The 16545-nt window shown below is 52.0% G+C and overlaps 4 protein-coding genes across 4 annotated transcripts; all 4 read right to left on the bottom strand.

Annotated features, from left to right (window-relative positions):
- Positions 1-597: 597 nt before the first annotated feature.
- On the bottom strand, positions 598-5964 carry VOLCADRAFT_87949 (uncharacterized protein; the record flags this gene model as incomplete). Its single annotated transcript, XM_002947579.1, has 7 exons — positions 598-741; positions 2124-2707; positions 2997-3141; positions 4004-4177; positions 4355-4453; positions 5286-5299; positions 5625-5964. The coding sequence occupies 7 exons, from the start codon at positions 5962-5964 to the stop codon at positions 598-600; spliced, it is 1500 nt and encodes a 499-aa protein (XP_002947625.1).
- Positions 5965-10972: 5008 nt separating this feature from the next.
- VOLCADRAFT_87948 (uncharacterized protein) lies at positions 10973-12044 on the bottom strand (the record flags this gene model as incomplete). Its single annotated transcript, XM_002947578.1, has 3 exons — positions 10973-10978; positions 11223-11615; positions 11793-12044. The coding sequence occupies 3 exons, from the start codon at positions 12042-12044 to the stop codon at positions 10973-10975; spliced, it is 651 nt and encodes a 216-aa protein (XP_002947624.1).
- Positions 12045-12761: 717 nt separating this feature from the next.
- Positions 12762-13210, bottom strand: VOLCADRAFT_87947 (uncharacterized protein; the record flags this gene model as incomplete). Its single annotated transcript, XM_002947577.1, has 2 exons — positions 12762-12831; positions 12924-13210. 2 exons carry the CDS (start codon positions 13208-13210, stop codon positions 12762-12764), a joined length of 357 nt encoding a protein of 118 aa, XP_002947623.1.
- Positions 13211-14112: 902 nt separating this feature from the next.
- Positions 14113-15518, bottom strand: VOLCADRAFT_87946 (uncharacterized protein; the record flags this gene model as incomplete). Its single annotated transcript, XM_002947576.1, has 4 exons — positions 14113-14319; positions 14705-14746; positions 14889-15041; positions 15237-15518. 4 exons carry the CDS (start codon positions 15516-15518, stop codon positions 14113-14115), a joined length of 684 nt encoding a protein of 227 aa, XP_002947622.1.
- Between the last annotated feature and the right edge of the window lie 1027 nt (positions 15519-16545).

Genomic DNA, 16545 nt, shown 5'->3' with positions numbered 1-16545 from the left:
ATTTCCCAGCGCCTTACAGATTCGGAATACCTTTATTCCCGCGACTAAAAACCTATTCCTCCGTTCGGACTGGAAAATTAACCGGCACAAATGAAAAAAAACACTGTTGAGCACCCACTGCCCGGGGGTAGGCGAAGATAGGCAGAGGCTGGTGGTATACGTGGCCGTAAGGGGGCGAGACGGATCCTTTCAAAGGGGGAAGAATGTTGTTACACAATAAGGCACGGTGTTTCCTGTTCTCCGTGGCTTTTAGGCGTATAGATATTGCCCTTGGTCCTTCGGCTCGTATGGGTAGTTTTACAGGTATGGGGTCACGCACCCCCAACCATGTAACACACACACACACACATATCTGGAAGATACGACTTTCTTCCCCGGTCGTCCAATGACAACACACTCTAGCGCCAAGCAGCAGTCATCATGCATGAATGTCGCGAAAGATTTATTTTTTTTTCTGCATTTATTGCCACATCCACATCCTTACCCAGGTTGGATATGTGGGATTTTTCGCATCCCCGTGTGACCGACATCCACCTCGCATCTAACCCTATTGCACCCCACCCATCACATTCCCGCTCGTTTGTAGTGTCCGTTTCATCAGGGTATCTGAATCCTGGATCCGCTGGTAACGTTGTTGCAGACTTTATCGAGAAACTTCTCCACGAGGCTTTTGAAGGCATCGGCGTTGCAAGAGCCACCTCCGGTAGTTCTGAAACTGCAGTAATATAGAGCATTTTGCGACTGCCAGCAGCAGCAGGTTAACAAGGGGATAATTTGCATGAGGGTGGCAAAAGTATTCATGTCATAATAAGGGGATAGCTGTAATAGCTAGAAAGCTTGATTGGCATTGCTTTGCATGCATGTTCAGCCAGTTATTGCATGGTCATATCTACCAATCAGATATTTGAGGTGATCAAGTCTGTTCGCACCATAGACGAGGGGATTTTCGCACAATCATCAGTGTTTGGCACTTACCATACAACCTGTAAATGCCTAGCTTGCTCTTGCATACAGGATTCCCTCGCCTTTCCCCTTAAGGAGATGCTTATCATGCCCGCTCAGCTCGACAATAATTACCACACGTGAGCAGCCCGCTGTCGTCATGAGCACGGGTGGGAATGGCCGCCCACCGCGGGTCTGAATTCTGATGAGGCTTTAAAGTTGCTGCCGGCGTCCTTCCTTTGCATGAACCATCATCACAGGTTACGTCTGCAATTCTTTTTACGTTCGTCGCATATAGATTGTGTCCTGGTCTACTAAGTATATAGATAGGGACAATCTCTATCTAATGCACAAGGGCATGATCCCTATCCATACATACATACTTGCATACAATAGAGCTCGACCAGTGCGTTTTTTTTCGTGGAGGCCGATCCTGAATCTGTTACGAGTTCCGTAATAAATATGCCACCAGTCCAATACGTTTATTACTGCCAGAATTTTTTTGCTGGGGGGGCAAGCCCCCCCAGACCCCCCCTGCCCACACAGGGTACCTGATACACCAGCACATATTCAATAAATATTTCATTATAGTCTCAGCTGTTTCCGTCCGTTGCCACATGCGTTCAGGATTATGTCATACGTTTTCACCACGACACAACAGCCAGTACAATGCCCCAGGGCATAGCAAACTCGTCAGTTGTGCATGTAACGGCCACGCTTCTCAGCCCTCTGCAGCCACTTCTCCACCGCCTTGTCATACGGGAAGGACGAGCGGGTGTAGAAGTCCTGGGCTCATTGAGCTTACGTCGTTTTGATGGTGATACAACCGGCTCCGGGCGTCTAGCCTGGTGCGCCTGAGCTGCTTCCTGGCCTGCAACAGGCTGTTGGTGGGATTGACTGGCTGAAGCGTGGCGCCGTGCCGGGAGGCGCCCTGTCATCTGGTTCTAATGTCTCTCTTGTACTCGCTATATTGTTTGAGGTGTTACCAGCATCACCGCTACTGGGTTTTGGCCTGCCGGTGGTCAGGAATGCTTTGACGCTACCCTGACCAGCTATAGTAGTTAATTTCTTGGGCCCCATCGCTCATTTATAACTCATTTATACTAAAATAGAACGTCTCTGGGGGCCTTCGGCCCCCAGAGACGTCTTCTGGGCCCGCCCCGGCTCCGTAACGACCGTACCAGGCCTTTACCATCGTCTATGACGGAGCGCAGAACGCAAATATGCCATTTTATTACGGAACCGTAATATATATTACGGAGAAAAATACAATAGAGCCGACCCATGTAGCATCCTGGGCTTATCAAGGGATCTGCACTTGTCGATCGGTACTTTTTTGAAGCCGTGATGTAACAACCAATAACCCAGTGATAAAAATGAGTGGACGAGGTCACCATGCACGCGCCCACACTTGCCTGAGTGTAGGCCCGCCCGCCTTTGATGCACTGTCCCTTGGTGGCCGTAAAGCACGCATCGTACCGCGCCGTGGGCGGCTCACCCAGTTTTTCGCTATCTGGTTTGCGGCAGATGTCAAATGCCTGCACGCATGCGCTATCTCCCACTGCACTGGCCACGTCCTCCGACCAGTCTATGCAAGGGGACGCGCATTTCGACTGCTGCTTTTGCAGGAGGCGCCTGCTGCAGCGCTCGCCACCATCCACCACCACCGAGACCACATACAGCAGCCGCGTCGGATGAATCGCGGCCCGGGCACCACGGACACACGAAACACACGAAGGGAGAGCGCGCACAAACACGGGCAAATCTATGGTCAGCAATGTAATGATGGGTATTTATTATCCTAGAACCGTGTACGGGACGGGAGGCGTCTCTGGGAAGTTCATTTTTTGATGGCGCACAAACCAACTAAATGGGCAGTTGCTCAGTGAGCAAGCTGACTATGGTATCTTAAACAGAAATTTTAGCATATAGGTATACCGCCTGCTGTTACTACCATACATCAATTCATTAGATGCATGCGATTCCTTTCAATTATCCGCGCATTCCGTCGGCAACATATACCCCTTGTGATTGCGCGCGCGCGTGCGCGTTACCTGGAAGGATCAGCGCCAATAGCGCTGCTGCTTCCCAGAACCGATCCGACAGCCGAAGTGGCCAATAGCAGCAGCAGCGGGAGACAGAACATGAGAAGTGCCGCGGAAGGAAGAAAAGCGGGCAGTACCACTGCACGGCGGCCAGCTGCAGCAATAATGCGGCGGCGGCAGGGAGTTGATGAGGTCCGAAGAGTATTTGTTGAGGGGTGCAGCATGGCTCAAATCAACGGTCAGCTAGGCGAACAGGTCAGGCTGGCGTGTACCGTGCGTTATCATTAAAATTGAAAACTACTTCTGGTGCTATTAAAGAATTTACCGAAGATGGCGTTTGCCTCTGGATTGGAGATCGAGGGCTCGGCTCCAGGCCGATGTCCATGCGTATTATCAACGTCGTGATTAGCAAAGGCCAAGATTACGTGGACGAACAAACGAATGAATTTTCCAACGGAAAAAAACAACCGGGATGTTCCTTTAAACAGTCCGTGTGCATTTGTTCAACTGCATCTATCTGGTAGATAGGTTTTCTAGCGGAGCGTTATATAAAAGCTAAGGTTTTCTTTGAATTCGGAGTGGATTCTGTACTGCATGGTGGCGTGCCTTTTGTTGATGTGTCGCTGTGAGCGACGCTGCTGGTTAATCCGGGTTTTGCGTAGCCACGTTAGGGTACTGTCCATAAGCGGTTGGTCTGTAAGGGTGTTCAGGCCCTGCTTCGGGGTAGTGTGCCCGCACCCGGCCCTGCCCTTCATGAAGCCTATATGCTATCTTTGAGTGCTTGCAGGTCTTTCCAGCTTGTAGCGGAGACTTCTCATAAAACCTGGCCAGTAACTAGCTAGGAACACGTGCGTGGGATGGGACACAAATACGATTCAGCTCTTTATTTCCTCCGGTGGGCATTGATGAGCGACTCGGAGGCTGTTCACATCATCGCACATCATCGCATATATAACCGAATATAACCGAAAACTCATCAGACTGCTGAATGGCACCAAGGGTAGAATAGTGCGGACCGCCAAGTCATCTAAAATAGTAGTGCTCCACGGCCCCACGTGGGGCAGCTGGCTGCAGCTCGCTGCTGTTGTGTGAGATGAAATGGCGGCGGGCTCCGTTCCACCAGCATGTCCACATGTGCAAATCTCTCTTAACCGTTTGTCCAGCAGGTCGAGTTTGCCTTCTCGCGCACCCTTGAGAAGGAAAGGAAGGGAGAGGTGTCCACATTGTGCAGCAAGGACGGTCACGGTACTTGGCTGCAGGCCAAATACGTGACGAATCCACGCACGCGTACGGTGCGTGGAGGAATAACGCATTTTACTATATGCATGAAGCGTCGCGCCGTACACCGGAACGGCAAACCGCCGCACCTCTGAGTAGTAGACTTCCCCAAAATCCTGCTGCATGCATGCGCGTCCGTGAGCTCGCTCGATAATCCCCCATGTGCCATTATTGCCATGTATCGCGTGCTGCACGTGCGTGGTGTGAAAAGGCATGCGTGACGTCCACAAATACGCGCAAAGGCGCTTCACCAGCATCTTAACACTTGTGGATGATCTTATGGTCAAAACATGCACAACATCTACTTTAGTATTATGGCCGCTCAAAAAGACCGCAAGATTCTGGCAGCAGGACGACTCCTATCTTATTACAGACGATTTGTGTGTGTGTGTGTGTGCCGTTCTGTACGGCTGCACATCTGAAAGTTTCTGAGGACCCGTCTGCTGCATAAAGCTAATAACCAACCGCGTCTTATCAACGTTATACATACAGACAGACACACATACACAAGCAACATATAAATAAAGTACAGGCAACTGATGTAGCCGATCAGACACGTCAGTGGTCTAATCGTCATGTGTACGTGTACGTGTGCGATTAACAAACACTTATGTATCGGTCTTTTTGGTGTACATTCAAGATCGGCAGCGGCATTCCGGGAACACTCCTGCCTTATTAGTACCAGCCATTCAGTTAATACCGAAACTCAGTCAGCGATTCACACTGTAAATCCACGAACACATGACGCGATTGCACCCGTCTGTTCGTACATGCAAGGCTGGCTTCATCCCATCCATGTACGGATAATAGTCCGTACAAGTCGGTCCCATTATCATCCATTTAGCAAAAGATTTATCTCTTATTGCATTAACCGCTCGTGTGTAGTGTCCGTTTCATCAGGGTATCTGAATCCTGGCTCCGCTGGTTACGTTGGCGCAGACTTCAGCGAGAAACTTCCCCACGAGGCTTTTGAAGGCATCGGCGTTGCAAGAGCCAGAACCCGTATTCATGCTATTACACCAGAAGCGACCAGCCTGCGACAGCAGCAGCAGGTCCCACGCAGCAAGGCAGAAAGGCAACACGGTGGAGCGAACGTGGAGTGGAGATGATGACCAGTGAATCCCGCTCGTCCACGGAAGACGCGCCCCCTCTAAAACCCCTACTCCGCATCGCATTCATCACATACAGCAGGTGACCTCGTCGCCCCCGCCCCCCATAGGCTTTACGGGACAGCGGTTGCTTGTTCCCTTGCTACAGTGCCACCTGGGTCCGATAGCCGACTTCCGACTTTCGAGGCGTTTCGCAGGAAGCCGTCATCTTGGTGCCCGGACGTCTAATACCCTGGCGACTCATCCGCACCCTGGCATGCAACACTTGCCTGAGTGTAGGCCCCCCCGCCTTTGATGCATTGTTCCTTGGTGGCCTTGAAGCAGGCATCGTACAGCACCGTGGGCTTGTTTGCACCGGATTCCCCGCCAGCCGATTTCAGGCAGTTGTCATCGGCCCGGGCACATGCGCTCACTCCTACTGCATTGGCCACGTCCTCCGACCAGTCTATGCAAGGAGACGCGCATTTTGGCTGCTGCTTCTGCAGGAGGCGCCTGCTGCTGCGCTCGCCACCATCCACCACCACCGAGACCACATACAGCAGCCGCGTCGGATGAATCGCGGCCCGGGCACCACGGACACACGAAACCATGTACACGTGCAGGCGGGCGGGCGCGCACAAGCACGGGCAAATTTATGATCAGCGAACTGCCAAATGTGGGTCAGTATGCAGTATGCAGTATGCATGATGACGGGCCTCGGGAAAATCATTTTTCTCATAGAGCTTATGCATACCTAGCAAATGGCTGGCCTGACGATACTTTAAAGTTGCGGTTGACTGATATTATTTGGCCGACCATCTGCGGCGACCATCCGTCAGTTCATCGTTGCGGCGCCGCCGCTGACATCTCCCTCCCATCCATACAAGCATATCCCGACTGCTGTTGACAACGTTACCTGACGGTGGGATCGGCGCTAATAGCACTGCTGCTCTCCAGAACCGATCCGAGAGCCGAAGTGGCCAGCAGCAGCAGCAGCGGGAGACAGAACATGAGAAGTGCCGCGGCAGGATGTAAAACGCGCGGTACCATTGCGCGGCGGCCAGCAGCAGCAACAGTGCGGCGGCGGCGGCAGGGAGTTGATGAGGTCCGAAGAGTATTTGATGAGGGGTGCAGCATGATTGCTCAGACCAGGTAGATGGCGATTGCCGTGCGCTAACTCTGAAAATCGTGTGCACTAAGAAGCTGTTACCTATGTATTCGATGGCCTTGGATAATCCTCGCCCTTGTACAGCATGTGAATCGAATCGACAGCCGCGTGTACATGTTCGAACGGCGGTGTACGGCGTCTTTATTTCGTCGTTGGATTACGGACGGTGGACGGCTCGCTCGGCAGCAGCCGAGGTTCATGGGAGTCACAACGTGTGTCACAGCGGCAGGTAAAAACTCTCCATCTCCAAAGGCCTTGGAAGGAATTGAAGCGTCCCAAGGAAACAGTAACAAGCTGAAGTAGTTCCCCAATGTTGTAACACCCCATCCATGCACATGCATCGATTGGTTAAGACATGAGTTCTTCAGTAAAAGGACCTTCGTTTCAGTGATTGATGTCGATCAGTATATACGTATGTATGTTGTTACAGGTGGTTAACTTCGCCAGCGGCCCCCTTTCCCGGGGCAGTCCCTGCTCTCCCCTGCTAGAGGGGCACCCTAATCCGTCACCCCATCCGACTTCAGAATGTATTCGTTGGGTTCGGCAACTCACCACCAGCATCCAACCAAATCTAGCGGATCAACAACGCATCAACTTAGTTCCTGGTCAGCTCGCGAGTCGATTTTATCACGTCCTACATCGTCCATATGATGGGGGGCCACCTCCCATTTCAACACTCCTCAAACACCCGAGGAGCCGGCAGGCCGGGTCGGCCGGGAGCAGAAGTCAGGCCTTAACCTCTGCCAGCCGCCTGCCGTATGTATGGCCGTGTAACAGCAGTTACTCATAACACCGCCATTGCTATTTCAAGGGATAGCTAGTCGGCCTTGCTGCAATTGATACCACAAAGGCCCACAAAGTGGCGAGGGCTGGAGGATCAAGTCGACTTGCGCATGCATGTGCGTGACTTATGTGTGCCAGCTGCAGTCTGTGTTTGCTGTCGTCGTGGAAGGGGACGCGGGACACAACTTGCTTTGCTTTTGGGTTTAGGCTGCAAGCTTGATGACAACCTCCACATGCATGAGGACAAAAGCCATCATCATTATCATCATCATCCAGAAAAAGAGGCACGGGTACATCGAGCGCGCGGTTGTCAAATCTGGTGACGCGTTACTACTACTAATAATAATAATAATATGGAGCACTACTTTATTTACATACATGTAAGATGGATAACAATCTCTGCAACCAAAAAATGAAGCTATCAACGAACATGACGCGCTCAAATATGTTGTTGACGAGCACATAAAAGGTCCGTTGCAATCCGACGGATGGCCCTGGGATATACATTCCCTTGGAATCTTGGGATCTCGCTGTGATACCATACCTGCAACTACTACTACTACTACTACAACTACAAAAAAAGAAACGCCACATACACATGCACGCATGATGTCCACCTTTTAAGGCGCGCGAGCACTACTTTTCCCCCGCCTGATGACGCCGCATCATTGCTACGAACTGTTTCGCCGACCGCCCAGGAAACCCGCCGGCCGCCAGTACGTACATACAGGCTGACCCTATCGTCACAGCCGTTACCGCCGCGCAGCTATACATACATGCATGCACACTATTCACGCAAGCCTCTCCATCTGCTGCACATAACGCTCATAACACCCAGTCCTTTGTCCTCCGCCGTCTGCACGTTTTCCACACGCCTCGGCTCGGGACCCCAGCTTGCAAGCAATACACGTCGGCCATTGGTGGTTTTGTTTGTGACGTGGTCAAGAAACTCGGCTGCCGAGCTGGCCGACGACGCCGTACACCGCCGCGTTCACAAAAGACAGCTCCTCCATTTCAAACCCGGTCATCAACGCCCTCTTGTGCGGGGGGATGTCTGAGCATTTAGATATTGGTAACATAGGGCCCTTCCCAGGATCCTGGGAATTCCGGAGTTGTTCCATCCAGCGTTGACTAATCGCCTCAGCAGCACACTCGCGCCTTAACTTTGACCGTCGATAATAATTATGTCCAAGACAGTAGTTTTACAACTTTATCAAACCACACGATCATGCAGCAGCAGCAGCAGCAGCAGCAGCAGCAGCAGGTGGAGAGTAGAGTAATGGGAATCTGTGGCTGTTTTCTGGCCTAGAAGCGTATCGCATAACGTCACATCGCCGCAACAGCATCACGGGGATGGGCAAGCGCATGAAAAGCCCGCAACACGCCCATCCGACCCAACTAAGGCCCCACAACAGCCATCCCTAAGCCCTGCTCCGTCCCTTGCATACACTTCACCAAAAAACATCGCTCCCTGAGTGCGGGGGCAGCTGCAAATCTAAAAACATTTCCTGACACTGACATTTTTTGAATCCGGTAAAAAAAGCTATCACACGCATCCATCCATGCACGCACGCAAAATAGACACACCGACGAAACGCTCCAAGCAGGAAAACATATTTTTGGGTTAAAATGAATATTGAAAAGAGTCGCCCGCGAGTAATGGCGGGATGCACGAGCAAGCTGATGATGCGCTCTACTGCCCTAGCACGCACTCGGCAATTAAGTACTGCATGCTGCCCAAGTACTGCTACATCTCCCCAGGCACCCCCGAGCAGAAGCCAAGCAGAGGGAGCCCTCAGATACAGCAGCCGCCGGCAGGGGCACAAATTTGAAATCCTGTCAAAATCTTTTTCAGCCCTGATATATACGTATACGTACGGGGCCTTCCTTAGCGGATAACCAGTAGCTGCGCACTGAATGATGAACAACAGACAACGACCAACGAACAGCAGTACAGACAAGAGTCATCGCAACATACAGTGTCCAACGTCAATACTACAAAAAAACACGCATATGCATACGCATACGCATCCACATCCACATACGCATACGCATGTAAAAAACATTTTTTCTGTCGCATTCTTAATATTGTTTGTTATTAGGGCATTCACAAGTACCTGCTTCGCGCACACGTACGCATGCAAACAAAAAAATAAACATGCACACCCGCTCGTCTGGCAGCAGGCGTGCGCGCTTCTGCAGCTGGTCACCAGGTAGATTTTTTTTAAGAAATGCCTCAATGCAATACGATGAGTCTTAGAGGATGACTTGCAGCACGCACGCACGCACACGTCATGCCCAGCAGCAGCACCAAGATGCAAGCATTGTATCCACTACTATGCTAACAACAAACACGCACACGCACGCACACGGTGTCATCATGCATGGACACGGCCTCCTACTCCGGTCCTGCATCAACTAGCCCTCCCCCAATGAGTTCCACGCCAAACCTACCCGTTGACTCACAGAAACGGAGCTCGTGTCTGTATGCATGTAAGTCATTCATGTATGTTTGTATGTGTACTAGCGATCACGTATGCGGAGTTTTAAAGGTTGTGCGTGCCGTGTTGCTTTGTGCAAAAAATAAAAACCAAAATGCATGCGTGCGCACAGCTCGGTAACCAGGAGGCTCGCCCCCTCCCACGGAAGCAAGCACAACTTTCCTGCCTCAGGTACCCCTCCGTCTGTATGACCCCTAAGCGGTAAGGCAACTACTCAGGAAAACCAAAATGTATGCGTGCGCACCGCCCAACCTCCAACACACACACCACCCGACACCTAACCTCGATAGTTTTTTTTCCGAAAGACCACCCTCGATTGTTGTTCTTTTAAATTAATTTTGATTTGATTAATTTATTTAGGGTTTTGCTTTCGTGTCCTGGCGCTACACCACGACGGACACCACGAGTTCTTCGATCGGTAATGAGCATGACGACGGTGACTCAGCACAATCCGAACGAGCATTAACACCAACACGCCTGCTGCGGTCCCCCGCTCATTCTTCCGTTTATTTCTTCCCTCCACTTCTCTTCACACCTCCCAAACCCTCTCTATCATCTCACTTCATCTCCTACCATTATCCCCGCAGTGTACGCGTTCCCCTTAACAGATGCCAGGCTTTACGGCCCGCGTAATGCGATAACAAGAAATATTATTTTTGTTATCTGCGTTGCTTGGGACAAGCTAAACCTACGTACGAGACAGAGAGTACGGTAACAACAAAACCTACGTATCCAAACGCCAAACAGCACGCACCGAAAACACGTTCCCCCAGCGCTGGGGCTCTCTTTTTATATAAGGGAGTCGAGTCAAACCCCTTAAGGAAACATGCTCCGCGCGATGCCATGGCTATGGCGGCCCTTATTAACGATCAACGCCGCGGTCTCCAGCAGCGCCCTCGCCACGGCTGCCATCCTCCTGCTTCGCCTGATGTGGCTTCTCATCATTCTTCGGAAGCGGCTCCTTGGATATTTCCACCAATTTCTGACCGCTCTCCAACAGGCCTGCACCTGAAGAAACCAAGTCCAGCACCTGCAGCAGCAGCAGCAGCAGCAGCAGCAGCAGCAGCAGCAGCAAGGCACAAAGCTGACGCGACGTGAGAACGAACAACGAATATCCTGTAAAAAAACAACGCATTATGAGAAAACGCTCTACTAGAGGGAAACGTGCTAAGCCTACGGAGGTGCACAGTTTGCAGCGATGCATAAGATAGAGGCGCGCATGCAGACAATCCGTTCGTCCAGGTTCCTCGCCTCCTTGATATATATACCACGCACGGCAGCAAATAATAAGAGAGGAATCGGGTCGCAAAAAGCTCACGCAGGTGCGTAGGCATACATAAAGCTTTATGTACGCGCAAAATAACAACCTACATAGCTGTAAGGATGCTGGTGCATGAAGGATGCTATCCTTGCTCACCTCCTCGGCGCTCGCTACAAGGTCCAGGTGCTGGGAATCCATTCGTGACAAGCCGTCAGCAGCGGCGCCCAAGCCGCGCCCGTCGGCTAGCAGGGCGGTGGTGGCGGCGAGGGCGCGGAGCAACAGCGATGACGCGGGGACGCCGGCCGCCGAGAAGAAGAGGAGAAAAACTGTGGACGCCAACTCGGCTTCGGTTGCCAGGCCCCCTGGAACCGGATTCGAATGTGCCACAGCGCCCACCACCGCCCAGATCCGGATGAAGAACGTAGCTGTATGTGTCAGAAGTACGGCGGCACGCAGCGCGCGCCGTACCAGCAGCCGCAGTGAGGGAGGTGCCCCAGGCGGCATCATGGCGTCGGCTAAGACCGCTGTTACCTGCTTCAGCAGCTTCATCTGAGGCAAGGAACGAAGAGCTTGGAAAAGGAGAGTTAAAAACGACGAGAAAAATATGATGCGATAGGAGAGTTCAATATGTGCTATTGGACGAAGGCATTGCCGTCCAAAATTTGGATAAGCAGCAATGGCAGCAAGGGCGAGCGCCGCACTTGGCACACGTGCGATAGACCGTACCTGAAACTCGCTGAGCGTGATGTCACTAAAGGCTCCGAGTGACTTTACCGTCTCCCGGAAAGCATCTGACATGCGTGGAGCTCCGGCCTCGCGCACAAAGTCATTGGCATCAGCAGACTGGTGCGCAGATTTTTCCGATATATGATCATAGTTTTGCTGGTGATCAGCCGGAAGGCATGCAAGTCCCAGCTTCCTCCTGGCCCCGACACGTTCTACCACCCGAGTGCAACAGCCCGGCTTAAGCATCGCCATAGAATCAGATGTTAATCGGACTGTATTATCTGCGCAAGATCACGCAGGCACGGCCACCTTTCCGCCCTCGGCCTCGTCTGGAGCTTCGTCGAATAAGCTATCGAGTGGAGTGTGACTTTGGGGTCTAGTAAATATTAGTGCGCAGTCGATGTATGTTGCTTTGATTTAGTACGCTTGTACTCTAGGGGACGCACCGCTCGGCAAAGTTCGGCAAGGTTGTGAAAGTCGGCTTAAGCTTGCCGGTAAGCTTCGATATAAATCAGAACAGAAAATGAAATGTGACTTGATTGGCATATGTACAAGCAATTGTCGGTTGTAAGTGGTAAGTTGGTGTGCGCTGCGAAATGCGTGCTGTGCCATGACGGTACGGCTGACACTTTCTTAGAATGGCAATGCAAGCGCCAAAAGGAGCAAGAACAACTTATTTGAACTTTGCTGCAAATGCTTACACTCTTATATATGATTTTACCGTAGAAAGGATAGGCTGGCTTGTCTAGCAGGGCCCAACGTTCTTTCTTTCGACTGTAAGCATGCGGCCAGTTTCCCTGAGGCCAGCTTACATTGCACCAAATTACAAGTATATCATCAGTAATATTTTGGTTTATAAAGTGTTGTTACCACAAGCTGTGCGTTTGGCCTGAAGGCATTTTGCCTTTCAGTGCGGCACATCGCAAGCTTACCAAACGTCTGTACGAGAACAAAATAAAGAAAGAGATCCTATAGAGCAAATCCCCTAGGGACTTGTTCAACGCCCAGCGGCTTGAAGAATGACCTTACGCTGTCCGACCTCCGTGGATCCAACACGGACCCACACGTCCGAGTTAAATGGGTTCGCGTTTTTTGGATGCGTTCCAACCGCTCACTCACTCACTCACTCACCGGGGGTACCTGGTGATGTCCGTGTACGTCTCCAGCACCTGCTTCAGCCGCAACACCGTCTCCGGTCGGTCCAGCCGGCGATCACCCGCTCTCAGCTGCTTCACAGCGCGACCCAGATCGCCAAGCAGCCGCCGACCTATCGACCAATAATGTTGCTTCAACTCATGCCTCGAAACAAAACGGCACCGTAATAGCTCCCATTGCCATGTATTCTTCTCCTTGCCGCGATAAGGTTCTGCGTGTCCCTCGTAATCACGGAAACGCACATGCGTGCAGCGATCTGGCATACATACAATACCACTGGACCTGTCTGCACAACTTAAATCATCCCATCGAACATCTGCCACTGATCTGGCCGCGTATACTCCGTCCGAATCTGATGCGCTGCTGCCGTACCAAGCCTAACTAAATCGTACTTTTACATCACGAAACAACGCGACAAATAAACTTAATCACTCCTGCGCCCGTCATCGACCCTCAACCAAGCAAATAAAAATAATACATATAAAAAGTAAAATATGTCGTGTCCTGCCAAAGGCTGGCGAGCACTCCTAGCTCGCAGGGGACGATGCAAACACACATGTTCGTTTGGTATCTCACTGCACCCTATCTGTCCACGCCAACTGCCCAACCACAAACATCAAAGAGCAACTCAAAAGATTGTCATGTATGGCCCATCGGCCATCATGGTGTCGTGTTCTGCAAGCAAAGGATGTGGGCCGTATGCCGCGGACCTACACTTTGGCTAGCTACCTATGCATGGGGATATTTCAACGCTAGCTAAGGGCTCCCGCAAATCCTCTTTATACCTTGCTGTATACGCATTCCCTGCCACACACATATGGTTGCCCAATCCTTCGAGGCACAGGAGACTATGCCTGCTGCTATAGACGTACCCGGCAAACCTACGAGATGAACATCTGCAAGACGGCCCCTGACTTGACATGCGGTACGCAGCAAACGCGTCTATCTTCTTCTGCAACATTCTGATTCTAATAAGGTAAGGACCTTGCAGCCTAAGCTCCAAGAGAATTAGTAGTAGTTAGCACTGTATAACAACTGTTCAAACCAAGCAGCAGGCACGGCGACATCAACTGGCAGGCGCCATCTCAACTTCCAGGTCCCACAACGACCTTGCGTGTGTGGTCCATCGTTTCGCGCAATCCTCTCTGTACGGCAAGGAGACGGCTCAGCGCTCGCTCCCGTCCCGATCGCTCACGCAGCCGCTACTCGCATCCCCATGCAACACTCCCCGCTGCGGCCCGCCTGTCCCCAGCTGCTGCTGCTGCTGCTGCTGCTGCATCAGCGGCAGCGGCAGCGGGTCCCAGCCGGCCACGTGGAGCAGCTCCTGGCCGCTCTTCAACAGCTCCATGCAGGAAGCAAACAGCTGCATGGCCTGATGATTAAGAGCGCGCATGGGCGGAAACGGAGAAGCACATTACTCCTTCGTCTTTTACGTCCTTACGTCCGTCCGCGAACATGGGGGTTAGTTAGAGCAAGTAATGTAGAGCCCCGGGCCATTACACTCAATGGGTCGATGTCGCGACAAGGATTTGTAAGCGACGGACGGCAGCGCGCTTGCTCTCTCAACAACCGTATGGTCTGTTGTTGACAGCTCCTAGGATACACGCGTGCTGTGATGTAACTCAATCTGATCATATTCTCGCTAAGCCCGGCATGCATTTAGGCATCACCAAGCAGCAGATGCAAGGAACCCCACACCTCCTGCAGCACCGTCCAACGTCCGCCGAGGTCTTGCAGATTGAAGTTCGACAGCCCACCGATCGCCGCGCTGAATTCCATAGAGGCTCCAGCAAGGGAGGCTGCGGCGGTTATGAGACCGATTGGAGAGGACGAGGGGCTGCTGGCTGTAGGTGAGAGCAGGAGGGCAGCAACTGTGCACAGGAGCTCGACCTGGCAACCCAGGCCCCCTGGGATCGGATTCGATTGTGCCACAGCGCCCACCACCGCCCAGATCCGGATGAAGAACGTAGCTGAATGTGTCAGAAGTACGGCGGCACGCAGCGCACGCCGTACCAGCAGCCGCAGTGAGGGAGGTGCCCCAGGCGGCATCATGGCGTCGGCTAAGACTGCTGTTACCTGCTTCAGCAGCTTCATCTGAGGCAAGGACGTAATAGGTTAAAAAAGGAGAGTTTATGACAGGTAATTTGCTGGAGCACGATGGCGATCTGGATTTGGCTGACCTATGGTCCCCGAACCCCGGGAGGCTTGGACCACCGATGTGTACGAGCGAGGCACAAGGAGCAGCGAGCGCGAGGGCTGTAACCTGTACAGATCTGCTTCAGATCTCACCTGGTTCTCGTTAATCAGGCCGCCGCCAAACGTGCTTAGCAAGTTCACCGCCTTTTGTAATGCGCTCGAGATCCATGGAGCCCAGTCCTCGTGACGTATGTTGACATCGACGGCATTTGAATTCTTAGATAATTGTTTGACCAGAATTAGTTTACATTCATCTCGAGTCCTAATAACAGGAAGTTGTGTGCTCGAGCGCGTCCTCGATGGATAGAGACGTCGCGGCGGTTGGTGGGAGCAGCTGGCCTTCGGCATGCAGAATGCCAGCGGTTTCAAATACATATGTTTTTTGAAGGACTTTGTATGCGTCTGGGTAGAAGCCTTGGAAGGCTTTGTCGAGCGGGCGACAGATGACGAGAGCGCAGCACAGCACGGCGAGTAGTTTTGGGCGGTTGACCTGCTCAGACGCTCGCCTTTATACACAACTTACATCAATTTATCAGCTTTAATACAAAGCTCCTACAAATGTTCAAAGCAGCAATATTGGATGCGGCTGGTGGCAGTTGCTTATGGCTGTGGCTGTGCTTACCCAAAATTAGCAAGGTGAAATGAATTTCCTTATCTCGCTTGCTATGAACAATTTATACACTTTTCCTCGGCACGCTTTCACTTTCCTCTGGGCAGGTTGTACGACGTGCTGAGCACGCGGCGTGCTGGGCATGCTGCGCACATGCGTGCGCTAAGGCCAGCCCAGGCCCAGCGTGCACTACAAGGCCTTACCTCCAACTGATCCAGCAACCATACCTTCTCACTGCCGTTACGTTCGCTAACCTAACTAGCATTTAGGAACTACTACGATGTGCCCGGACGGCACTCATTCGCAAGAATCAATGGAGCCAATATCTACTCGTCATTGGTCCACACACATCCACCTGCTCAAACGTGGCAGCACAACTGTCGTTTTGCATTCACTTTCCAGAATCAATCTAGATATCAACTGTATTTTAACCAAAGCTTTTTGGCACCAAATGGCAAACGGTTGCAAACGGCGGTGAGGTCCTGCTCGGGAAACGCGCTGTCCGTTGGCGTCCTAACGGCCCGCTAACGGTCTACGGGGAATCTGACATGCCGGCCGCGCTGTCCTTCCTCCAGGATACGGCTGGCAGATTTACGTTAGTAGGTGTGTGCACATTGGCAGACGCAAAATTGCGCAGTGCCGCAGTGGCACGCACATGACTAAGCTAAGGGCTGCAAAGAGCACCAAGACGGCGAAGGAAACCGGCGGCGCGTGGGGAAGTACTTAGGCTTAAGGAGGGGTTCATGACGTGGATTCAATTTTTCCGCATTTCTAGATATAGGAGCGATACAG

This window comes from Volvox carteri (assembly GCF_000143455.1).
Source record: "Volvox carteri f. nagariensis unplaced genomic scaffold VOLCAscaffold_7, whole genome shotgun sequence".
In the NCBI taxonomy this organism is placed as follows: domain Eukaryota; kingdom Viridiplantae; phylum Chlorophyta; class Chlorophyceae; order Chlamydomonadales; family Volvocaceae; genus Volvox; species Volvox carteri.
Note: the sequence above shows the minus strand (reverse complement) of the source record. Positions and strands in the feature narration are given on the sequence as shown.